Source organism: Pyrgilauda ruficollis, unplaced genomic scaffold (assembly GCF_017590135.1).
Source record: "Pyrgilauda ruficollis isolate IOZ18807 unplaced genomic scaffold, ASM1759013v1 scaffold45, whole genome shotgun sequence".
Taxonomy (NCBI): domain Eukaryota; kingdom Metazoa; phylum Chordata; class Aves; order Passeriformes; family Passeridae; genus Pyrgilauda; species Pyrgilauda ruficollis.
In genome coordinates this window covers 5584218-5610037 of record NW_024526044.1, presented here as the reverse complement: position 1 = coordinate 5610037, position 25820 = coordinate 5584218, and the positions used below count along the sequence as shown (strand labels likewise).

At 51.4% G+C, this 25820-nt stretch overlaps 1 protein-coding gene and 1 long non-coding RNA gene across 2 annotated transcripts; one reads left to right on the top strand and one right to left on the bottom strand.

The window, feature by feature from the left end:
- Positions 1 to 1032: 1032 nt before the first annotated feature.
- LOC121359502 lies at positions 1033 to 4096 on the bottom strand. Its single transcript, XR_005956051.1, has 3 exons — positions 3555 to 4096; positions 1366 to 1447; positions 1033 to 1264 (listed from the first exon to the last, which is right to left on the bottom strand). It is a non-coding gene; the product is annotated as an uncharacterized LOC121359502 (long non-coding RNA).
- A 486-nt stretch (positions 4097 to 4582) lies between these two features.
- CEBPB (CCAAT enhancer binding protein beta) lies at positions 4583 to 6400 on the top strand. The gene has a single exon (XM_041478480.1). It carries the CDS (start codon positions 4857 to 4859, stop codon positions 5829 to 5831), a length of 975 nt encoding a protein of 324 aa, XP_041334414.1. The 5' UTR covers positions 4583 to 4856; the 3' UTR covers positions 5832 to 6400.
- Positions 6401 to 25820: the final 19420 nt, after the last annotated feature.

Sequence of the window (25820 nt, the reverse complement as noted above, 5' to 3'; positions counted from 1 at the left end):
ACTTTTGTAAAGTTAGTGGACAGTAACTTCTCTGCTATTTTTATGGGAGCACTAGAAAATGGGCTATTGATAAAACACAGTCACCTCTCACTGTCCCTGCTCAGACTGACAGCCCACATCCTTCCAGCCAGCCAGCTCCAGCAGGGACTTTCTCTGCCATGCAGGATGGGGATTGTGGCTTATGCTTTGTCACTGTTCCCTTCCGTGGGCCTTTGTGCGCTCTGACTCTTCCTCCTTTCTTTGTTTCTCAGAGCCACAGAGTGGGTGCTCTGACCTCTGGAAAATTTTCCGTCTGCTCAGGGAGGGAATTTGGCTGATGTTGTCCCACGGTGTCAGTCTCCAGGTGTCGTCTCTGCGCCCGCTGGGGCAAAGAGCACCGTGGAGATAAAGGGGGATTGAGCAACGCAGCGCTGCGAAGGCCAGGCCTGCTGGGTCAGAGGGGAGCAGAAAATCAGCAGAAGACCAACAAAAACCATGCCCCAGCCCATCACCGTGTCACACGGGAGCGGGGTGAGGGAGCAGGGAGAGGACTCTGCTCTGGAACAAAAGCAGAGAAGGAGGCCAGGAGACACAGCCTGCCCTGGGACTGCCAGCACAGCCTCCAGCTGCGGGGCAGCGCGGCCAGGGCGTGTGGCAATCCCTTTTTGTGTCAGAATGAAGCAAAGTCTCGAGCTGGGTCTGAGCTGGGGCAGACAGAAGGAGAGCCAAGCTCTCTCCTGAGCTGAGACATCGTCCCTGTCTGACATTTAGTAAGGGCTGTTGTTTTACAGCAGAGAACAGCAAGTGGAGAGCGATGGTTTCAAACCTGTGCTCTGCCAGGTGCAGCTGGTGAGTTGCTGTTGGCATATGGTGTGCAGCTGAATAAAGAGAGACCTGGGGCTAGGGAGAAGGGGAAAAAAGGGCTCAACATGCTCAGAAATAAATTTCAATGTTACTTCTCTATTTTACAGCCTTTATTGCAACATTGCTCTACTTAGGTCAGTCCTTTAGGCAAGGTACCCCCCCAGAGCCCTGTTGTGCGTGCTTGCAGGGACACTGCTCTGGGTCCCTCCTGTTCCCCTCCAGCTCACCTCCAACACCACCCACAGCATCTCAGGCCCTGCTGTGGCTGTCAGCAGCTGGCATTGCCTTCCTGCCCCTGCTCTGCCCCTCTGCTGCTCCAGCTGCAGCTCTGCAGGGTGGGCGAGCAGCTCTGGTGCCATGCAGCTCTGATCTCACTGACCTGCTCAGAGCTGCTGCCAGGGAAATCACAAACGGGACAAAGCTGAGCGAGAAACATCAGAAATGTCAGCCAGGCTCTTTCTGGGGTATGACCCTCGGTTCTGATAAACACTTCAGTGTTTGAGCCATCCCCACGAAACTCACAGCATCTCCCCAAAGCTGGTGTCATTCCAGAGGCAGCTGCTGTAGACCTGGAGCGAGTGAACTGGAATGCTTGCAAGAAATCCTGGAAAAGAAGAAAATTTCCAGGAAGAAAATTCCTCTGCAATGCTTTACTGTAGGTCTGAGCCCAGAGCTGCAAAGCTGAGGCTTCTACAGTACAAAGAGAGAGCAGAGTTTAATTCATGACAGAGATGAGCAGAGAGGATGAGATTTTTCCCTCCACCTTTTCACCACACTGGTCTCCTCCTGTTCCCCTCCCCATGTCTGGATTGTTTCACACACGAATGTAGAGGAACCTGGATACTATTGCATCAGATTTTCTTCTTAAAAATGTTGTATTCTTACTAAGTAATTTGGGACTTTTGCTGTCTCCTCCCTCAGCTGAATAGTTCTGAAAATAAGAAATTATGAAATCACTGGAAGGAAGGTGCTTTTCACAGAAGTGCTGCTTTTCTAATGGAAATTGCTCTGTTGGGAGACAAGCTGAAGGGCTGCTGCCAGTGCCTGGGTCCCTTTACCAGGAATGTCTGCATCTCCCTGCCTAAAGCACCTCTGAGGAGCTTTTCCAGGACAATTAGCAGCCTCTGCACATCTGGCAAGGCCAAGGCAGGCACTCGCAGGGACAGAGCCCTGTGTGCCCAGACCTCGGCTCAGTCCTGTGGTGTGAGCCTCGTTCTGCACCTGTTCCCATTTCAAAACCCCCACTCCTGGCCACGCATTTGTTGTGACAAGTGCAGAAATAATTTAAAAGAGACCAGAGTTAGCTCAAAACCTGCTTGCTGAACGCTGGGGTTTTGGATAAGTGGTTAGTCCCGCCAACAAGGTTCCCATGAGAAGCTGAGAGCGGACGTTGGCTCCATGAGAGTGGATGCTGGGATTTGAGGTGAGCTGGAGGAAGTTGAAAGAGATCCAGGTAGAGCAGGGAGGTGAGGGGGAGCAGGGAAGGAGGGGACAAGCTGGGCACCCAACCTGAATTACCACCCCAGCTGACGTGATCGGGGTGACTGCGGGATTACTCAGCGCTGGCCGGGAGAGCAGGTGTGGGCCAGCCCTGATAGAATCTGCTTCACATGACAGTTGCACAGACTTTATTTTCTTAGGGAAGATTAACCCCAGGCAGGAATACAACCTTCTGCTGCAGAGCAGCAGAGAAGAGGGCAGAAATTTGAAGAGGGCAAACTCAGATCTCCAAAAAACATCTTGAAAATCTGTTCAGGAATTTTACCAAGCAGCTTTAACATTTGACTTTAGCCAAGGACCGTGGCTAGCTGGAGACCTGTTGGGGCAATGCCAAGGCAGAGCTGTGCCTGTAGCAGGTCACCAGGCAGGAGGGTCCTGCCTCTGGGGCCCTGGGACGGCTCGGGGTAGGAAACACCAAGCTGATTTTTAAGAGTTCGGTTGGAAGGGCCAGTTAGGGCAGCCACTGGATGTAACTGCCAGATCAGAATGCAGGATAAAGGCACAGGATGAGGGAGTAAACAGCCAGAAGAACAAGCCCTGGCTCACTGCAACTTGCCAGTATTTGCACCCAATACAGATGTTTGTATTTATGAAGGTATGGGCTCCAACTACAATCTCCAGACCCAGCTCTCTGGCCAGCCCCAGCTCCAATTTAATCTCTAGTGCATTCACCAAAGATTAACTTGGTAGATAAAGATGGAACTAGAAATATTTGAAGCCTGAAAACCTGTTAGGGAGCTTTTGTTATGGAAACAAACAAATAAATCCTATTAAAACGTGAAAAGAAAAATAAAATTAAAATAAAAGAAAAAGTCTGATGATCCACTGACTGATTCTTGAATTCTTCCTCTTTTCAGAGTTCTGAGGTTTGAACATTAAGAACAGTTGACTGTTTGAATCATATAATGCAATACCTGTTCCTCTGGCTTAACGTTACAATATTTCCCACACCGCAGGATTGCTTCACATTATTCTAAGAGGCAGTGTCATTTTCCCTGCAGTGCTAGGTCTTCTTTACTGAGGGAGGACACTCCTACTTCCTTTAATTATATGTTTTGTTTTAAATTAATGTCCTTTATTCTGGGCATGAATCATCAGCTTGTAGACAGGTAAATGTGGGAGTAAGAGAGTGAAAATATAAGTTTGATTCCCAAGGTGGGTGTCTTTAATTAAAACGGACATTGGGATTCAGTCTTCCTTCCCAAACTTACCCCGCAAATCTCAAAACTTTTGTATTCCACGTTCTGAGGCACGAATCTCCCTCTGCTCTGACCCCATTCCGTCTCCTTTGGCTCCAGCGCCGGTTCCCCATTCCCGGTTCCCGTGTGTGCCCTGACAGTTGCACCGTATCGTGCAAAGCAAATATGCCAAGACAAACGTGAATGCCCCCATGGGTGCTGGAAGCGCTGCCGTGGCCGGGCTGGGGCTGCTGGCCAGGGGGAAGCGGGGGCAGTGCCCTGGAGCCCTCCCGCCGCTGGAAAGGGGCTCCGGGCACTCCCTGTGCACACTGCTGCTTGCCAGGGGGATTCACCAAAGCAAGCCCGGGACGCGGAGTAACGGGATCCGTTTTTGGTTTGCAGCTTTCCCCCTGCTTTGCCAAAAGAACTCGGAAAACTCTCTCCTGCCTCGATTTCCCCCAGGGTGAAACGACACCCAGAGCGATCTGTGCCCAGCCCCGGGCACTGCCTCGCTCTGCGGTGCCCGAGCGGAGCCCGGGCGGGCGCGGGGCAGCGGCAGCAGCAGGGGCAGCAGGGGCAGCAGGGACAGCAGGGACAGCAGGGACAGCAGGGACAGCAGCAGGGACAGCAGGGACAGCAGGGACAGCAGCAGCAGAGACAACAGCAGCAGGGGCAGCAGGGGCAGCAGCAGCAGGGGCAGCAGGGGCAGCAAGGACAGCAGCAGGGGCAGCAGGGGCAGCAGGGACAGCAGGGGCAGCAGGGGCAGCAGTGCCCGGCACACGCGTGTCCCCGCGGCCCCGGGGCTGAGCGCTGCCCGCTGCCATCCCGGCAGCGGCCAGCCCCGACCTCCCGCACCTGCGGGCCCGCAGCCGGCCCCTCCCTCGGTCCCTGCCCGGGTTTGTTGTGGGCGGCCCGGCGGGCACCGCACCGCACCGGCGCAGCCGCCGCGGAGCCTCCTCCGGGGCCGGGACCGGCAGCGCCGAGCGTGCGGAGTGGCAGGCGGCCAGGCGGTGACGCGCCTGTTGCTATGGGATCCACCGCCCCTATAAATAACTGGGGAAAGGAACTTTCCTAAGTCAGAGACTTTAGGACACGGGACCCAGAACCAGATGGTCCGGAGGAGACGCGCCAGCCCCCGCCGCAGCTGCCGGAGCGGTGAAGCCCCGGCGCGCCGCAGGGACTGATCCAGCCCGGCTGGGCAGCGCCGCGGGGCCGTGCCCAGGCCGGAGACCGCGGCAGGGTCTGGAGCCCCCCACCCCGACGGCGGCAGCTTGACCCTCTGCCGGGGGGGGCCCCCTGCGTCGTTTCCTCCTCCCCGCATCCCCCTTTGCTTTCATGCAACGCCTGGTGGCCTGGGACGCAGCATGCCTCCCCATCCAGCCGCCCGCCTTTAAATCCATGGAAGTGGCTAATTTCTATTACGAGGCGGACTGTCTGGCTGCTCTCAACAAGCTGCACCCGCGGGCGGCCGGGGGCCGCTCCATGACCGAGCTCACCGTCGGGGACCACGAGCGAGCCATCGACTTCAGCCCGTACCTGGAGCCTTTGGCGTCGCAGCCGCCGCCTCCCGCGGCAGCAGCAGGGGGCAACTTTGAGCCTCCGTGCAGCAGCAGCGCCGGCCAAGATTTCCTTTCCGATCTCTTCGCCGAGGACTATAAAGGCAGCGGCGGCAGCAAGAAGCCCGACTACGCCTACATCAGCCTCGCCCGGCACAGCCACCCCTGCGCCAGCCAGAGCCACAAGCCGGGGGGGCTGCCGGGCTGCTTCCCGCCCCAGATCGTGGAAACCAAAGTGGAGCCGGTCTTCGAGACCCTGGACTCTTGCAAAGGGCCCCGTAAGGAAGAAGGGGGCGCGGGGCCGGGACCGGGGGGCATGTCCTCGCCCTACGGCAGCACCGTGCGCTCCTACCTGGGTTACCAGTCGGTGCCGAGCGGCAGCAGCGGGAACCTGTCCACCTCCTCCTCCTCCAGCCCCCCCGGCACCCCCAACCCCTCCGAGTCCTCCAAGTCCGCCGCCGCCGGCGGGGGCTACTCCGCCGCCCCGGCGGGCAAGAACAAGCCCAAGAAGTGCGTGGACAAGCACAGCGACGAGTACAAGCTCCGCCGGGAGAGGAACAACATCGCGGTGCGCAAGAGCCGCGACAAAGCCAAAATGCGCAACCTGGAGACGCAGCATAAAGTCTTGGAACTGACGGCCGAGAACGAGCGGCTGCAGAAGAAGGTGGAGCAGCTCTCCCGGGAGCTGAGCACGCTCAGGAACTTGTTCAAACAGCTGCCCGACCCCCTGCTCGCCTCCTCGCCGCGCTGCTGACCCCCGGCCGGGCACGGGGCGAGCGGAGCCCCGGCTCCCGGCCCCGCTCCGCGCTCCTGGGGCCGGGCCGAGGGGGGCGAGAGCCCGCGCCGCGCGGGCGGGTTTGGTTTTCATTTGTGTTCTTGTTGTTGTTGGATTTTTTTTTTTATTTTTATTTTTTTTTGTCTTTACCGACATGTTGGCGGAAGGCTCCGCCGCCGCGCGGGGTCTGAGCGGGGCCGGGGGCTGCAGCGGGGCGGGCGCGGAGGGGGCGCGGAGGGACCCCGGCCCCGGCCCGGGCGGGCTCTGCTGGGCGCTGGGTTATTTAAAAGAGCGAGAGGAGAGCAAGGGCAAAGTGATGCAATCCTTTAAGCATGGCTGGGAATGCTGTGTACATGATGCAATCTCGTGTAACTGTCAGTCATGGATTGAGTAATCTGTTAAAGATGTTCCTACAGTTTTTTTATTATAAAGAATAATCTATTTCTATAAGAAAATACATATGTATATTTTGGGATCTATGCATTCTTGCTACATTTGAAGCATTAATGAACAATTTTAATAAACTTTATGACTAGGTTAAAAAAAAAGTAGCTTGTTTTATTTTGAAGGCATGCTTAAAGTTAGATTAAACACAGGGTTGAAATTCCAGCTGATTCTGGCTCAATGCTGTGATCAGGGATAGAGATTTTTGTTGGTCTTTAAAGCTTTCTCTGAGAGAAAGGGAAAAAAACCCCAAACCAATAATCAAAACCAAACCCCCAAGAGAAACTCAGCAAAGAGCAGAGCTGGAAGCCTTAGCCGGTTCTTGTTGCCTCATTTTATTTCCTTTAATCACCTGCTTTAGATGCTGCTTGGGTGTTGTTTGGGGAGGAGGTGTTTGTGTTGGGTTTTTTTCTGCACTTCATGCTGTTTTGAACGTGTAGAGCAAGATGTGCTATCCAAACCATGACCAATCTTTGGCAAATAACGCCGAGTCTGAAGTGGGAGGGAGGAAGAAAAAGTAAGGGAGGAAGCCTGAAGTGAGGTTTTGTTTGTGTTTGGTTTTTTTTGTTTTCTTTACAGAGTTCATTACGATTCAGCATTTCTTATGTTTGCAGTTTACAGGAATAAACATGAGAAAGTAGCATTTCTGTTGGATGTCGGTAATTTCGGGCATTGCTCAGGAAGCTCCCATGAGACCCACCCAGGTGAGAGGCTCATGAACCATCCCTTCCCTGTGCTTGGAGTCGTTCTCCTGAGACCTGCAGGTAGACCCTCTGCTGAGAGGTGTTTGCTGGGGGCTAGAGACAGACAGGGGTGGCAGAGGAGCAGGGGGAGCTTTGTGGCAGGCCAGGACTTTGTTCTGGGGAGATCCAGGCTCTGCCTGCTGCTGGGACAGGCCAGCCTGTTATTCCCTGCTCCAGCACTGAACAGTCTCAGGCTGGTTACGTGGAGGGAGTTGGGCAGAAGATCAGGTCTTAGTCAGCATTTTCCATTTTCCTGTTAGGCCAAATTTAAGCGTGAAGTTTTTAGATCCAGATTCCCAGTGCCTGGGGAAAGAAGCTCCTTTGCTGCCTGTGCTCTGACAGCTGAGCACAAAAGGGGGTTTCACACAAAGACAGTGGCCTTCAGTTGTTCCTATACATTCCACACAAACAGCCGTGGGCCGCAGGACAAATCTGAAACTTGTTGCTTATTTCCAGTGTCTCTTTAAGCAAAACATGCTTTCTACTGAAAGAACTGCTCTGCTTTTCTTGCCTGTTAAGATCAGAGCCTCATGCAGGTCCATCAGCTGGAGCCCTCCCCGACTCTGGCTGCTCACTCCAGAGCTGTGCAGCCGTGAGCAGGGCAGGGTTATCCCCACACAGATTTCCCTTTTGCTTTTTCACTGGTACAGTGCACTTCAGTTGTTTTTACGAGCCCCTGAAATAGATTTCTTGGGTGAGCTCGCTCCTGCAGCAGCGTGACTCAAGTTCTTGCAGGCAGGATCGACGTTAGATCTTGTCTTGGCTGTCCCTCGTGACGATGATTACCCCAGCCTCCCGTGGCTGTTTATTCTGCTGTTTGTATCGTTACGAAACTTATCCACAGCGCTGGATCCTATTTTCTTCTTGTGCTGGAGGCCACACAATGTCACCCAAACTCACAAGCGGCGCTCCCAGGCAGAGCCAGCGCTGCCCAAGGTGGAATTGCTGAGGACTGGAGGTGTCCTCACATACATTTCTTTCTTTCTTTCTTTCTGAATAACAAAGTTTCCAACAAGAGTTCGGAGGCAGGGTAGATTGAAAGATAAGATGTACTAGAGGTATTTATATCTGTTTAAATACGAGTCCAGTTTTGGAGGTTGAGCTCTAGCAGGCATGAAGGAGCTAATCCCCATCCCTAAACCTGCCTGCCCCAGTGCAGCGTTGCTGCAGCTTAAAGAATGATGTTTAAATCACTGCTGTATTCCAAGGTATCTCCCAATTAGGATGACAGATTTCTAGCTCAGGAGGAACCTTGTCCAGCAATGATTTTTTGTACAGACAAGAAAATTAAGGCCATAAACACACCAATTTTACAGTCGTCTCAGAAGGAATCTGTGAAAGACTTGGAAAGAGAATTCCCCAATCCTTCATTTTTAATCTTGTATTACACTCATAACTTACATTGTGGGAGCTTTGTAGTGCCATTAAATGCATGGAGGCCATAAAATACTCTGCCCTCTAAAACAGCACATGAAAAAACCCGGTAATTAAAACATTTCCTAGGAAATAATAGTCTGGAAAAAATAGCTTGTAAATGAATCTGAGAAAATTCCAAGCGCTAAAGTAGACAAAAGATTCCAAATACCTTTTCTAATTGCAGTGGGGGGATTGGAAAATCCCTGTCCAAACAGTGTCTCAGCTCCAAATATTGATTTAGTTTCCCATGACAAATAAGATTCTGCTGGCTGAGAGCAGGACTTGGAATGTCTCAGCTGGCCTCGGCAGGGCTTGCTGAGCTTCTGTTCCTGAAGCCACTCAGGACAGCTCGTGGTGGGCAAGCCATGCAGAGAACCCTGGCACCAGAGAGCTGCTCCCATTTTATTGAAATTTGTAAGCAGCATTTCAGTTGGGCTTTTTATTTTTATTTTTATTTTTATTTTTATTTTTATTTTTATTTTTATTTTTATCTTTCTTTTCAAATGATGTATTAGCATTGGTTAATTTCTACAGGTCTTTCTTATTGCTACTAAAACAACTGAGGTTTTTCTCTGTAGAAGTCAGTCTGTAAATCCTTGGCACTGATCAAAGCACTGGTTTATAAGGTGTTTGAATTTAGTAGTGCTTAGTTCTGCAAAACGAATCATTTGTAGCAGTTTAAAAAATATATTTAAAAATACAATTATACTTTTGAAAGCTGTTCTTCAATTATCACTCTGTTATCTGCCCAAAGCATGTGCAACCCAGCGCAGTTCTGCTTTTCCACTTTTCCCACTGCTTTCCTTTGGTGACTCAGAAGATGCAGGAAAATTCATGCATCTCTGTACTAATTGTTGCTCCTCTGTCAAATAAAAATCATCCTGCTGCTCTGGCACTCAGCTCCCAGGGCTGGCAGGGCCCTCGTTCCCCAAGCACGCTGCATTTGATCTGCTGGGAATTGGAAACTCCGCTGGAAGCCAACTTGCCTTTTGTGATCATTTCCCCACCTGCTCAATGGCTCAAATGTCTTATTTTGGGTTAAAGGCTTTTCTCCCCTCCTAGACGTGCTGGTGGATAGATGTGGGAAACTATAGGGCTGGAATTCAAAACGAGAAGTGGGTTAACACTTGCTTAGGAGAATTGATTTGCATTGACAACAGGGACATATTTAATTCCAAACCTTCCAACGGGGTGCCGTGATTTCACAAAGCAGTGCCAAATTTAATTCTCATTTATTATGAATTTCCTCCCCAAAATATATTGACCATGGAAATTACTCATATAATAACAACAACAAATAATAAATTCCAATAATAATTTCCAGCTAACTAAAAATTAAGAAAGACTGTGATCTACATCTGGTTTTCACCTCGCCCTGTCCTGCTGGCCCTTGCTTTTGGGATTCCTGTGTCACACATCCCCCAGCCATCACAGCACCTTCCCAGAGCTCAGGCTGCCTAGCCAGAGGTTCAGGCAGGTCTGCATTAGGCACAGTTTGCAGAGCAGATGGGAGCTGCGGCAGGAGCCGCGGGAGCGCCGCTGCCCAGCCGCGCGCACCCAGACGTGTTTGTTTGCTATAAATACAAACCTTTGCCATCTATTGCAACAGCCGTCATTAGGGCTGTGGTGAGCAGCCCGCTGGGGGTGCCGAGAAGTGACAGGGACAGCAGTCAGCTCTCCAAACCTCCGAACCCCCCGAGCCTCCCCCGCCCCTTCCCTCCCACCTGGCGCGGGGGCCGCGGATGCTTCGGGACGGATTTTCTGTAAGTGAACAGAGGAGAAATGAGCATTTGAGAAATGATGGTGACACGATGGGAAAATGTTTCGGAGCAACATGATGAAACAATTACTTGGCTGCAGCAATTCAGGAAGGGAATCACAAGAACTGGAGAAAGTGCCTGGAGCCGCTTTGCGAAGCACAGACTCCGGCAGAAACAGAGTTCTGCTGCTTGCCCAGCCCCTGCCATCCCCACACAACTCGGGGGTGGATGTTTCTGACAGGGATTCTGAGCCCAGGTGTCCTGCAGCAGTAAAATACAGCTCCTGTCTCTATTGCTTTTTGCAATGCAAAAGGCCAGAAACCAAACCAAGAATGTAAGTTACTGAGATATTTTAGCGTGTCTAACACTTCAGTGTAGCAGGAGCACAAAATCTGGGGGATAACTTGGCACAACGAGATGAGGAGAATTACAAAAAAGAGGAGTAATTATCAAGGAGTTTGGTTGCTTAGAGGAATGCAAGCTGGCCCCTGGCCAAGAACTCTTCAGTTAAGCACACAAGCCAGCCTCGGTGCCAGCTCTGTGAAGAAACCCAAACTCTGCACAGGGCTGCTCTCCTGCTGCTGAGTTATTGATGACCACTCAGGGTGGCACAAAACATTTCTGTGCTTGAAGTTAAGAGCAGTGCTGACTGCTGGGCTGAGTCCCCAGATCTGAAGGAGTAGGAGAGATGGCAGAAGGCCTTGATGTCTGAGTGCAGCTACAGTGTCCTCAACCCCTTTTAAAGCAAATTACAGAGCTGCAGAGTTAATGAGTGCAGAACACTGACAGAAATTAAGATGCAAGGGATAAGTACGGAGCTTTGGAACAAAAGAGACAGTTTCTGGTCCTGCCTTTTCCACCAGCTTTTCATCTATCTTTATATGATCTGTCAGCCCCTAACCAGAACAGAGGCTCATGCAGGTATGTGCATCTGCAGTTCCAGGTGCAGTTGCCATAGCTGCAGGTGAATTTGCCTGTTCCATATTTAGATCCTGATCTTACACATGTGCTTCATTGTATACATGTAGCTGTAGTGATTTCAGTGGAACTGTTATTACTGGCATGAGTAATGATAAGTGCATAAATCTGTATTTACATGGGATGTATTTACATGGATCTGTATATACATGGCTCTGAGATCACGGTGTCTCTGGGAAAACTTTTTTGCCTTGCTCAGTTTTGCAGCACATGTCCCAGCAAATTCTGAGCACTTCGTTTCATGTGTTTTCCAGGCTGGCAGAGCTGATTTGGCTGTCGCTTGCTGTGCAGAAGGAGATGACAGTGGCTCTGGATTTCTGCATTTCCCAGGGAAAAAGCCTCAACCGCCAAAATATCTGACAAGTGGGATACAGCCTGTGTTCCAACAGCTCCGGGGTGCAGCTCCCCTGCAGTGAGGGCACAGCAGAGCAGGGCTGCACGGGAGCTGCAGGGCTGCATGGGAGCTGCACAGCAGAGCAGGTCTGCATGGGCGCTGCAGGGCTGCGCAGCAGAGCAGGGCTGCACAGGAGCTGAAGGGCTGCACATGAGCTGCAGGGCTGCACGGGAACTGCAGGGCTGCACATGAGCTGCAGGCTCTGCACAGGCATGGCAGGGCTGCACAGCAGAGCAGGGCTGCACGGGAACTGCAGGGCTGCACATGAGCTGCAGGCTCTGCACAGGCATGGCAGGCTCTGCACAGGAGCTGCAGGTTCTGCACAGGAGCTGCAGGCCCTGCACAGGTGCTGCAGGCCCTGCACATGAGCTGCAGGCTCTGCACATGAGCTGCAGGTTCTGCACAGGAGCTGCAGGCTCTGCACATGAGCTGCAGGTTCTGCACATGAGCTGCAGGCCCTGCACAGGAGCCGCAGGCCCTGCATGTGCCCAGCACTGCAGCCACGCAGAGCCTGCCCGGCCCGGGCACACGGGCACGGCAGCGGGGCACGGCTGGCCGTGCAGGCCGTGCAGGGTGCGGTGCTGCCCACGGGAGCCCCTGCGCCGGGGGAGCCGTGCAGCTCGGCGCTGCCAGGCCGGGCAGCCGGGGCTCCGCAGCTCGCTGTGACAGTGCTGGCTGCCGATCAAAGGGCTCTTGAGCAACAACCCGCTGCACATCAGCAGGAGCTGCTGCCAGGAGCCACGGACTTCCCTGGGCTGCAGGAGAACTGATAAAGCAGATGCTGAGAAAAGCAGCGATGCCTGCATTGGGCAATCTGAGTGAGACTAATGGCTACTGGAAAATGTTATTTGGATTTGAGCTCTGCAGTTGCAGAAGCTGATTTGCTAATGGCTCCTGGTTGTTTCCGTGCTTGGGTTTAGTTTTTATTTTGGCAAAGCATTTTATTTAGAAGAATAGATGCTCCTACTTTATGGGGAAATCTAATGCTCCTTGGTAGTTCTTCCTCTGTCAATAACAAATATGGGTTGATTGTGCCTTCCCCCAGAATGAGGGAGCTTGCCTTGTGAGGGAAGGGGCACCCACAACAGGTGAATTCCAGCAGGGAATGAGGCACTCAGTCCTCCTGTCATCCAGGCTTGAGCCTGCTCCTGGGGGACACAGTCCTTGAGCAAGGCTGCCAGGGTGGAAAGGGATTGCCAAAAAGGACAAGGAGGCAAATGTGCACGTGGTGGGGGCCTGGGAAGAAGGAAGCAATCCCCAGCAGCCCACGGCTCCGGGAGGGCTGCAGCAAGCCGTGGCAGTGATGGAACCATTCCCAACAGCCAAGGGATGATCTTCCCCCGACCTCAGGGAAACGTCAAGGGAAAATCCCGCTCTGGTGTCTTCTGCCAGTGTTAAAGGCAGCGTTAGGAAAGGGCTCGGGATTTCAGCAGCAGGTGCTCCTCTGCACGGGCCCTGCAGGAGCTTTATGGCCAGAGGGACACTGCCTGTGAAGAGCCATCAGCTCAGCCTGCTGTTTGCTATTTACTGCAGCGAGGGAGGGAACTCCCTGCTCAGCCCTCCAGGTGGTCCCTCCAGGGCAGGGCTGAGGCACACCGGTGAGAAGGGGTGGGGTTGGGTGGGAGAGGCTTTCATTGCTGCCCTACCTGTTCTGGGCATAAATTGAAATGATCAGTCTCTAAATCCTGCCAATTAGGAATGCTTTACTGGCATGAGAGCCAGTTTACTGGGACAGGTAAAGCAAAAATCTTTCTCCCTCCCCCTCTCTCTCTCCCTCTTTTTTTTTTTTTTTTAAGAGGCAAAGCCCTGCTTCAGCACGGAGCAGGGGGCAGCAGGGACCCTGTGGGGAGCCTGACCTTGCCCAGGCAGGCAGGGGCTGGGCAGGATTCTGCAGCACTGGGCAGCTCCGGGGCAAATCCCTCCTGACGTGCTGGTGTGCCCCCCAGCAGGGCCTGTTTGCCAGGGAGCCCCCCGGGCTGGGCAGGGGCTGCAGCCCCCCCAGCACCCTGAGCCCTGCAGTGAGCCCCCACTGCAGCTGGCACCAGGGGTGGGGAAAGGAACAGGGCTCACCCTTTCCTACAGCTGCCAAGCCAGAGCCACTGCCTGGGAGAGCACAAAGATGTTTTCACAGCTCTGAAACTGCTCACCAGGGCAGTGGCTGTGCTCTCAGGCAGCGCCTTCCCTGTCTGCTGATGCACAGATTCCCCTGATGAAGAGGCAAACGGGCCTCGTGGGTTTGTTAGGTGTTGGTTTCTGCAGACATTGCTCTGGCTTTTCACTCTGCTCTCTCCCAGGGTGACACTGGTTACTGTAAAGGCAGAAGCACAACTGTCCCTCACTCCAAACCCTTCCCTGACATAATTTGACCACACAGAGTCTGGCTCATTATATATGTAAAATAGGCAGATGCTATTAGAAAGTAATTTTTTCCCTCACTGAGCAGCCTGTCCCTCATTAGGAAATCCTCTGCAGGGGCCTTTTTTTTATCCTGCCCCATAATCTCCAGGAATTTAAGATCACCCTCAGAACTGGATAGCATCTTCCCTTTCCTGCCTTGGAAGGGGGCTCTGCCTCCCCTGGGCTGCCCTGAGCCCTTTCCTGTGTTGGTGACTCCTGGTGCTGGGCCCTGCTGGACAGGGGCACGCAGGGTCTGTGGCAGGGCTTTGGGGACAGTGACAACACACCTGCCATGCTCAAACCTGGCCTGCCAGGCAGGACGGGGGGCGCTGAGCGGGGGTCTGAAAGCATCTTTGAGAGGCTGATGGAAATGCTCCCAGGAATGGGCAGTGTTTTGGGAGCACTGATCCCAGGAATGGGCAGTGTTTGGGGGCACTGCTCTCAGGAATGGGCAGTGTTCAGGAGCCCTGCTCCCAGACGTGAGCAGTGTTTTGCAGTGTTTCAGGAACCTGCAGAGCAGAAAGGGAAGCAGCACTGGGGAGGACTCTGCTGTGCCCAGCACATCCCCCTGGCAGGGCAGCCTCGGGGGGCTGGGCTCAGTGCCTGACCTGCCTGAGTGACACCACAGGGGGGAATGTCCCTGCAGCACTGGCCACGGGACCAGTGGCCAAGGCCAGGGAAATATCTGTCCAAGGCAAAAGTTAAAATCACATTTTTGCATATTATTATTTTTGCTTGTCTACTTCTTGCTGTAGGAATATTTTAGTTGAAATGCTAAAGCCGTGTCTGCAGCAGCTCCATCAGAAGCTGTGTGCCCCAGACTGATGATCTGACACATCTGGCACTTCCACCTGGGGCCTTCCCGCACGGGAGAAACGGCCCTGGGAGGAGAATGCACATTTCCAAGCGAAACAGAGATGACAAAACAGTTCCTGGTGCACAAGCCAACTTCCAAGGCCAAATCCAGTCTCTGCAAAGTCCAGGGGAAAGGTCATCGGGAATCGGGCAGAAAATGCCTGAAGTGCCAGCCCTGCAGGGGCAGCACGAGCTCTCAGGGGGCCTGAGGGGACACTGGGATGTCACCCCCCCCCGCTGGCAGCGCTCCCCTCATCATCTCATCATCACCCTCATTAAGGTGGTCACCTCCGAGCCAAGCAAGTGCACGCTCCAGCCAGGGACATGAAAGACACCAATTAGATTTATAAGAGCGTTGCAAAAGCCTGGATAGTGAGTGCTGCCTCCAAAGAGCAGCAGAAGATGCCCTGCCCTGCCCTGCCAGGTTTGCCGGCAGCCCCAGCCTGGCCATTTTTGGGAATTCTGCCTTGCCTGGTGCCAGCCCTCGCCCCGTGCCTCTGATGTGGGACAGGGGCACTGCTGGACCCTCTGCCCGTCTGAGCCTGGGGCTGGCACCTGCCCGCGGGAATCACCAACTACTGAAACTGAAACGCGTGCATATGCAAATGGATAATTAAGGCCATTAGCATAGTCAGTTAGCCAAGCTGGGATCCCACACCCAGCTCTGCCTTCCCGGCAGCTGCGGCCAGAAACTGCTACCAGAACTTTATCTTGTGCAGTTCCAGGAAGGAAAAGGAAGAGTGAGAGTTTGCCCAGCAGCTTCCTGGAGTCCTGGGCCATGGCACCAAGGCAGGAGCTGCTGGGGACAGCTCAGGGGTCGCTGGGAGGGATGGAGAGTCAGGCACCCTGTGCTTTAATCTGCCCATCTCTGGGATTCTGTCAACCCAAACAACGTGGATTTCCCTCTGCTAGCAAATACTCTGACACAGGAAAAGACTATGTGCCAGATTTTGACTTTATTTACATTGAATTACCTGAGATTAGAATCTGAAACTGGAAACTTTCTTTATACAGCTACAAATAGCTATATTATGCAGTTTTAAGGGGTTAAGAAAAGGAGGAAATCATAACCACAGAAGTCATAAAGGCAACTTATCCCAAGCCAAATAGTTTTGTTTCTAATGCAGGGCTTTAATTATAACATGTCATATAATGATGACATAGTGCTATAATAGGCAAATATAATGCATTAATCTGATATTATATTCTGGCTTTAACAATAGGTGCAGCGAACCAGCCTTAGTGGATAACTCATTCAGAACCTATCTGCACACTCCACCTAGATACTTATCTGCCTCTTTAATTAAGTGGAGGGAAACTTCTTGAGGCCATACCCATAAAGCCAGTCTCTGATGATAGCAGAGTTACTGGAAGCCTTTGGTAATCGTTTACACCCACGTTCTGTGGTTAGCTTCCAGCTTTGGCTCTTTCCTTCTCACTTTGGAGCCACCTCTTTATCCCCCAGCGTAAATCCCCGCTGCTGCCGTAGCGAGAGGGGCGAAAGGGCTCCAGGGCTGGTTTGGGCAGCACGCCAGCACGCTGCCACGGGCCCCTCTGTGCCCAGCCAGCCTTCTGGAAACACAGCTCGGGCACACTTCACTTACCAGGAGCTGCCTGGAGCAGAGCAGGGGACGGGCAGTGCCACCTCCCCAGGACACGAGGGCCCAGGCTGTCCCCAGGGTCACCACAGCTCAGTGGGAGCAGGGCTGGGAGCCCTGGGACAAGGTCTTGTCTCCTGATTCCACGGGGCTGTGCAGCTTCGTGGGCACTGAAACCTGCCCTTCCTGGCTTCTTCACACACAGAGCTGGGAGGATTTGCCCACTGGGAGGAAAATAAAATTTAACTGGTATATCCTCTCAGAGAAGGTGGCTCCTGGGCTGCAGTGCCTGCTCTCTGTTTGGATCTTTGAGAGGAATATCCTGCTCTGAGGCTGGAGCATCCCGAAACCACAAAGCCCCAGCATGGGAATGGCATCTGAGAGCAGCCCAGGGACAGCAGGGAGCCCATGGCACCAGAGTGCAGGGGACAGGAGCACACAACAGTGTGACAGTCCCTGCAGCAGCACAAAGGCCACTGCCACGAGGGCCCTGGGCTGCAGCACCCCCTGGGCAGACCCACACCGTGAGCACAGCCACAAGGGCTCCAGCATTGCTGCCTCCTTTTCCTTTTCCTTTTCCTTTTCCTCTTCCCCTTTTCCCCTTTTCCCCTTTTCCCCTTTTCCTTTTCCTCTTTTCCTTTTCCTTTTCCTCTCCTTCTGTGGCTCACTTCCGTGCCCTCCTCCGGCCTTTTCCAGAATGAAAAGCTCTGCTGACGACCTTTGAACAGACCATGTTGAGAATGTCACTGCAGAGCTCCTTAATCTTATGGTGGCGCCTGGGTAATGCAGTGATGGGCACTGAAATGCTGAAAAACAGACAGACAGATAGCGAGATAAGATTAGATACAGAAGTAATTTAGTCACTCATCATACAGAGCAGCTGACATAAGTTCATTTGTAAAGCCAACTGCTAAAATTGCTTTAGAAGTCCTTACATTCGAATTCTGTTGAAAGGCAGAGCTTTGATGTGAATTGTTTCGGTGGCATGTGCGTTATTTGAATGGAAGCTCACCTGGGCAGGTAGTACCAGCCCGGTCATTCCTGGCATTCTCTTCCACGGGGGAACAGTGTCCATGCAAATCCAGCCCTTTGGATAGCTCGGGGCAGGCAGATAACTGAGCACCAAGGAGCAGACACACACTGAAGGCATGAGCTCCATGCTGTGCTGATATGCAGAGTGATTCATGGCTAATAAAAGGTTCAAACAACCATACGTATGACTAAATGGAACCCCAAAACACTTTTAAATTAGGCATGATCATAAAATAAAGGCAGAAAAATTAACAGATAAGTGTTATTCCTTCTCTTTTTTTCATTAATATTTATTAAATCACACTGTGGGGGAGATGGAGGAGGAAGGGAAATAAAACAGACCTGTCCAATTCCCTATTGTTTATACCACTTCTTTATTTCCTGCATTCATTGCAGAGGAAATTATTTACATTTGCATGTTATGTTTTTGTAATTCGGCATTAAAAATTTTCAAAGACACTTCCTAGGGCAGTTTATTTTTGAAGTGGGTTATTTGTTTTCACCCCAAATACGAGGGCACACAGAAGCAGTGCCAGCTGTGGCAGGGGCAGGGAGTGAGAGGTGCCCTCCGAGGGGCCTGCCCTGCACTGACACTTTGCAGTGCTCAGTCCCTCTGAAGAAAAAGCTGCCAGGTGCACGGATCAACCACAGATAAATCTCTGCAGCTCTTAATTAGTGACTGCTGAACTCTCAGAAGATTCTGTGGTTGAATTAGAATGAGCACTCAGTTCAAATGTGAAGCAAAGGCTCTTTGGTTATAATGATGGAAGGCGCTCTCTGGAGCTGGCTCACTCTTCCCATTTTTAATATTTCCTGGCTGAAGCAGTGCACAAAGAGCAGCTCCCTCCTTCGTGCCCACCCCAGGTCAGTGACTGCAGGTGTGAGCAGCCCTTCCTGCAGCCTTGTGCCCCCCTGGGACATTCCCCCAGCCTCAGGGCTGGAAGGCTTGGGCTGATCCCGCTGACCTGTGAGAATCCTCATTTCCTCACCTGAGTTTGGGAGCTCAGCCTCTTTCTGAAGGCACACCAGTGACCCAGTGAGACAGCCAGACTCCAGTTTGAGCCTCTCACCTGCGTTCCTGCACGTTGGAAAGACCAAGGAGCAGCTCCCCGTGCCACGCCGGTGCTGCGGTGGCCTGGCCCCCGAGCTCGTCCCTCCCTCCCTCCCTCGGGGGTTTGTGCCCCTCGTGGGACACATCCCGTGGGTTTTCCTGCCCTGCAGAGTTCCAGTGGGCTGCAGGGACCTTCTCTGCACAGAGGGGCTGTGGGCAGGGTCCTGCAGCACCCCGGGCTGCCAGCTCAGGCTCTGCCCCACTGCAGGAGCTGTGCCAGTGTGCCCAGAGCCTTGGCACGGGGGCAAACGCTGGCTTTCTTATGGGTGCATTTCACATCTGCAAAGAGTGGCTCAGCTTGGGAACAAATGCAGTAAGTGTGTTTTGCCCTGGTGCTCTGCCTGCCAAATGTGTGCTAATCAAGCACTAAAGTGTGCCATTGGCTGAGGCAACCGTTTAAAAATAGGTACTGAAAAGTATTACGTAGTAAAGCAAAAGAACGTAGTATTAATTTAATTTTCAAAATTGCCAAGCAGCAGGCAGCTCTTGTTTGTTTAGTTTTGGGTTTGGGTTTTTTTTTTTTTTGAGAATCAATCACTCATTTCTGCCTCGATTTTGGAACATGATTTTATATTCCTGTTTATTTGAGGAACATTGGCCAAATTGCTGGCTGTCAGCTGGGATCTTTATCAGGAAATCTGTAACTGAACATTCCAGGCCAAGATGCACAGAAACCAAAAGTGGGAAGAAACTTGCATGGTATGGTGGCAGTTACACTGAAAGCAGCAACTAGGATTAAAAGTCCCAGTTCCATTAAAAAGCCAAGCTCAGGAGAGGCAGCAGAAACATATTTTTGTGAACCTGCAATGTGTGTTTTTGTGTTTGCAGGGGTAAGAGCTCTCCTCCTCATAGCACTGTGACTTCCAGAGCTTTGAATGAATAACTGTAGCTGATGAATAACAGCACTACAAATAAAATCTTAATTGCAAAACAAAGGAATAATAAAGAAAAGTTAATAATTTTTTGATTTAAAGCTTAGAAAAGTTTAGGTTGGAGTTTGAACGAAGGTTTGGTTGCTGCCTTTGCCCCTTTTATCTGAACCAGCTCACTCAGACCTAATCTTCATCATCTAAACCACAGGATTAACACACAAAATAACTTTGGAGCAAGCCAGGTCCAAGCAGGAAGCTGCAAGTACCATCATGTCTTCGTGATATTAGCCAGCAGAATAACTGTGGTTTCTTCAGTTTTTCGGTGGTGTGTTTTTCTGGTTGGTTGTTTTTCTGGTTTTGTTTTGGTTTTGTTCTAATTCACTACATTGATGTTTTCCTTGAAAGGGCCTGGAGTTTTTGTTCCTTTGTGTTGGAAATGTCCAGATTCCCGGTCTCCCTCCTGGAGGGAATGCTGATTCTGGGGGACAGCGAACAGCCCAGCATCTCCCTGTGCTGAGCTTTCAGTGCAGCCAGCACGCTGCTCCTGCCCCTGCAGGGCTGAGGGAAGCTGCTGCCACTCTTCATGCGGGGGGACTGCTCCTGCTGGTGTGCTGCGGGGCTGGAATGCTCCTGAGCCGGCTGTCCTGGGAAGGGGAGCGCTCCTTTCCTCCTCCGAGATCCCACCGGGGTTAGTGGGAGCTCTGCGCTAAGCTGCTCAGATCCCAGCAGCTCTGGGCATGTCCAGACATAAAGCTGCTGGTACTGGAAGAAATGTTATCCTGAGCAGGGAGTAACCTATGGAATTGTAGGTGCTTAAGTCCTCTTTTGCATCTGGCCCGAACTTGCAAGAGAGGAAGAGCCAAGCGCTCAGAGGCAGCTTCCATTTTATGGCTCTAAATTGTGCAAAAAAATTTCTGGACTCGATAACTTTGCACCTGCATTTGTGCTGGAGAGAGGGAGAGCCCCAGCCAGGCTTGGAGAGGCTCTGGCTCCCTGCCCTTTGTCTGCTCTGTGGATTCAGAGGGGCAGAATGCAGTGCCCATGTGTGTGCCACGCTCCACGCAGAGCTCGTGGTTGGTACATTGGTGCTGCTTGGGCAATGGCATGGAGCAGCCTGCTTTCCTTGGAACATTTCCTCTTCATTGTGCTCTTCCTTCCCAGCATTTCACAAACCACCACAAAGAAGACGACAAAAAGAGGGGGGGGGAAAACCTTCTGAAAATGAATTGTGTGTCCCTTCCCTCGCTATCCCAGCAGCCTTGGCAGGCTCACAGGAGCCAGGCAGAGCTGGTCTCTGCTGGCTGTTACTCTTTGCACAATTTTATGATAATTTGGGGGAGTTTGAAAGATGGAGTGGTAAAAGCACAAGGAGGGAATACTTAGCCTTCATCCCTAGCTCTGCACCAAGACCTGTTTGTATTGGGATGAGATATTTTGGATGTCCCCTTGGCACGAACCTTGTTTCATCTATTTGCTGCTCGTGTTATTTCCAGGGCTTTCTGAGGCTCAAATGAAAACAATAGCAAAATATCCTGATTCATCTGCAAAACAGATTATAAACCTAAGAACTGTGACCTCCCTGCTCTGATTCAAAGGAGACAATGCAAAGGCATCCTCTGACTCCTGTGTGCTTCAGATTGCAGAGCAGTCCTTCATCAGGTGGAGAAGAGAAGGAAGCCAGGAGAAATCAATGGAGAGGCAGAAGGACTACAGGAGATATGAATGTGAGTTAAAAGACATCCTCAGGGGATGCTGAAAGCAAGGCTTCTGTCAAGGCCTGGCTTGAACACACAAATTTAGGGACTCAGCTTTTGCAGCTTCTTGGCTCATCCCTGGAAGAAAACAGCTTCCTGTCCTAACCTCTTAATGGGAGTTCAGTTTGTCATTCACAGTACTTTTCATACCTGAAAGAACAACTCAGTTCTGCTTCCATGGCAGAATTCCCAGTGATTTCATTGTGAGCACAGCTCACATCCTCTCATTCTCTGCTGTTCAGTCCTCTTCCCATCTTCCTGTGCTGAGAGGCTTGACTGGTGCCCTCCCCTCTCCTGCTGCTTCTCTGACACAGGTGCTAACTCCATCTAAAGATTTGTTTCTGTAGCAATCAAAAGAGTAAAAAGGGGAAATTAATTCAAACAGTGTCTTCTGCACCCCTTCAGCACCTCTCTTGCTCCAGGTGACAGAATGTTTCCTCCTGGCTTTTCCCCCAGCTGTACAGTCGGGTTCAGCTGTTCCCAGATGGGTTTTGGGGAGTGGGACCCCTGGGCTGTCCTGCCTGCCTCACTCCCCCAAGCAGGCTGTCAGTGGAGCGTGTGACCATCCCAAACCAACACAAACACAAAGAAAAGGATGAGCCAAAAACGTGTGGCTGTTCCAGAGGAGGACATCCTAGGAATGCTCTTCTCTGCAGGGCAGTTTCAGCACCAGGCTCCAAACCAGCCCTGCCCTGGGTCCTGCTGAGTGCTGGGCTGGGTGCTGCAGCTGCCCCCTCTGCCTCTCAACACCCCCTTTTAAATTGCTTCCAAACAGGTGGCAGGCTGTACATAAAACCTGGAAATTTTATCTAAAACCAGATTTTTATGAAGTTATTCCATGGCTTTTATCAAAGTAGACCCTGCAAAGGTCTCTAACCACCATCCACTAATAACCATGTCATGTGTAACCTCGTGTCATCAATGACCATCTGCTGTCATGGATGATGGGAAGTGGAAGAATATGAACCCTGATTACATGAGGAGATGCTCTGAGTTGTGATCAGAGATGCCTGTTTTTCTAGCAAGAGACTAAATTGGATTCACTAGCAGCAGCAACAAAAATGACATTTGACACTTTGATCCAAATATTTAATTTTGCTTCAAGGGTTTTTAAAATATAATTAAGCACTAAACTAAAATGGAAACTCTAAATCCCAAAGCTAAAATGTTTCACTTACAAAACGTAAATTTGTTCGCAATCTTGGGATGATATAACCAAACCAGTCAGCTGAAACTGGTTGTAGTTCCCAAGGATTTCAGTTTTGCTGGATTTGAGCGTTGTGGCTGAGGAGCACTGACGGGAACCCTGCTGAGCAGAGGCAGGGTTTCAGTTCCAGCACGTGCAGGTGGCACTGTCCCCTCCCTGCAGGGTGGGGAAGTCACGCTGCGCTCCCGGTGTGTCATGAGCACCTCCAGCCCATAAACTGCACCTGGCAGCACAACACCAGGCTCCCTCGTGATGCCACAGAAATGAAGGGTCATAATTAGAGCAGCGCTTCTTCCCCCTCAAGATTTTCTTTAGGCCTGTCCCCAAAAGAAATCCCAGGCAGGTGATTTATTGTTTATCCACACGGCATTTAAGCAGCGTGTTTAATACAGTTGCAGTTCGTACTTTAAATTCAAACACAGCATCAATCCAACAATTCTTGGCAATTAAAAGGCAGCAATGGAGTGTCAGGAATCCAAGGAGACTCCGACCTAATTTACATGGTGTTGCTCTCAAAAGCTGGCAGCACAGAGCGCATCTTTTGAAAATGTTTCTATTAGAAGCTGATGTTTATGATCACTCTCAGCTTGGCACAAAAACATTCTTCTAAACATTTACATTTCACATACTTTAGGACAGTTGAAAAATGTTGGCTTGCAGTTATCCACAGTGCAGAGAGGCTGTGAGGAATGTTATAGTAAAGCATTAATAGCCTTGTACTTTTCTTGTTCTTTGATTTACTGTGTGGTAGTTTTTTTATCCTGGTTGTGCTCTTGATGTTGCCTGTGCTGAATTGAGTTTCACTCAAACAACATGAGCCAGGGTTTATTTTTCTAGCTAAAAAACCCAAAGTCAATTAATTTATTAACGATACTTTATACTCATGTTATAGTCACCATTTGGAGGCATTCCCATTGGAATATATTTCCTAGATATGTTGCAAAACTCCCCAGCAGAGTCAGAAAAGGAGCATTTTCCAGGAGATGCATCCACGGAGGAAGGACTGGTGCTGTTCTCTTTGCCCAAACACTGCTGCCATGCTCTGGCTCACTCTGATCACAACGCACAGAATCAGCAACAAAAGTCATAACACAGCTCAGAGCCCCTGGTCAGTCCCTGTGGCTCCCGTGAGTAAGGGCCACGCTTGGGCAAGGCATTTGTGCTCTGGCTGCTGTGGCAGTGCCATTAACAGCTGGGCTGACTGCTCCTTCCTGCTGCTCACCGACTGCCCAACCCCACCCAAACTGATGCACACAAAAAAAATATACCTTTGGCTTTATCCTTCCCCAGCAGAACTGTTTCCAAAGCTGTGTTTTTAAAGTACAACTGAATTGCAGATTGGATGTGTGTAAATGTGCTCAGTGTGTTCCCCACTCCCAAATCACTTCAGGCTGTGTGTGGACACAGTTAAATGGATTAGGACCGGGGCTCGAACACGACACAGCCCTCAGCAGTGCCAGCTCCTGGGAAAGTCACTGATGGTACCTGGGACGGGCACAGGGTGCCCCACAAAAGCCATTTCCTGCAGGGCAGGGTCCCTCCTGCCCTGGGCAGCTGCGGGAGCAGCCTTGGTGCTGCGTGCTGGACGCCTGGGCTCTGTCACTGCCACTCTCTTGGCTGGGCTGAGGACAAGCCCTGCTCAGGGACACGTAAGCCACTGTGGCTTCGAGTCAGCAGCTTCGGCTCCGGCTTTGTGCTGCTGGAGACGGGAGGCTGGTGAGCAGCTTTGTTCTGTGGCACTGGGGGAAAGAATAAAATTTGCTGTATGCCTTGTTGGCAGCAGCAGTAGAGAACTCCAGGCAAGGGAATTTTACAAATTGTGAATACAAATTGTAGGTGTGAAGTCTTAATTGCTGCTCATAATTAAGCAACAAGGCAAACAAACTGTACACATATAATGCCCCTCGTCAGAGGAATTCCGGCAGCTCGGAGAGTTCATTAAAGCCTCATCACGACGTGGTGGCGTGGCAGCACCACAGGAGACCCCCGAAGCAGCTGGGGACCACCTCTCTGGGGCCGTGGCACGGAGCCTGGCACTGCCAGCTCAGGAACGTGCCCCTTCCCCAGCTCCCGGCCAGCCCGGGGCTCGTGGTGCTCAGGGAGAAGCTTTTGCTCGGCAAGATAAAAGCTGGGACGTTCTGGCTTACATCAAACTTGTTTGGGAATATTTGCAAACTCATGGAAACAAAAGACAATGTCTCTTGACAACACATTTTAGTGTAATTCTGTGCAAGAACACTCTCATTCCAGAATGAAAATGACCACACAAAGACTGACTCAAAACTAACTCCCTGCCAGCCTTTAGAAACTGAAAGTCCCATTTTGAAGCTGCAGGCATTTCCAAAAAGCCCGTGTTTTTATTTAGCTTGTTGTTTGCAGCGTGTTCATCCCCCAGAGCCAGCCCCCCTGCCCCAGCAGTCAGGGGGCTCCCCGGGGGCTGCTGCCTCACCTCAAACAAAGCTCCCAAAACCGGCACAGCCAGCAGGACCTCGAGGTGCTCAGTGGCTCCTTTCACTCCTGTAAAAGTGAAGGTATTTTGAGGGGTTTTCAGAATTTTAGCCTGAAACTGGGGGAGAGCATGAAGCTGAGGAATCTCTGCACTCACAGACAAGTGTCAGAACAATGGTTAGCAGCCCATAATCCCCACTCACACAGAGCAGCATATGCAGGTCTCTGTAGGAAACTGGTAACACCACAAGCCAGAAGTTAATAGAAGCTGTGTGTAAGCAGTGTCTTGAATAAGACTAATAACTGTGTGTAAAGGAACAAAGGGAGCAGCTCAGAGTGGGTGGGAAGCAGTAGCCAGCAGGCTGGCTAGGAGGAGGCAGCAATAATAAAGCACCTGGTTCCCAGGAAGGGCCAGAGCTGTATTTACAGAGGTCACACACCTTCTGGTCAATTAGGTCTAAACCCAGAGGAACCACTGCTAAAATATCCATTGCTACTGGCTTTGGTAAAAGTCAATTAGAGACCCATTTATATTATAAAACCTAATTTTAGGAAATAGAAGAGTGGTGAACTTCAAAGGGCTGTCCAAAGAAGGTTGGAGCACAGTGAGTATTCAGCCTGGGACCAATGGATGCCAGTCTCTGAGCATGTGAGCACTCTGAGATTCCAGGGGACAGTGCTTAAAAGAATGGCCTCTGGTTGCAAAACCGAAGCCAGAATTGAAATATTTTATATTTGTTTACTTTACATTTCACTTGTTTACTTCCTCCCAGTCTATCTAAACGTTCAATTTTAATTGTTTCTAAATAAACACTGGCTTTGCCTGGCCTTGGGGGAGAGGTGAGTGGAGCCAAAGCTGTGGAGATGGCAGGCTGAGGGGAAGCCCCACGCCCTGAGCAGCCTCTGCAGCAGGACTGGGCTTTGCCAGGCTGCAGGGAGCCACAGGGCAGCTGGCAGTG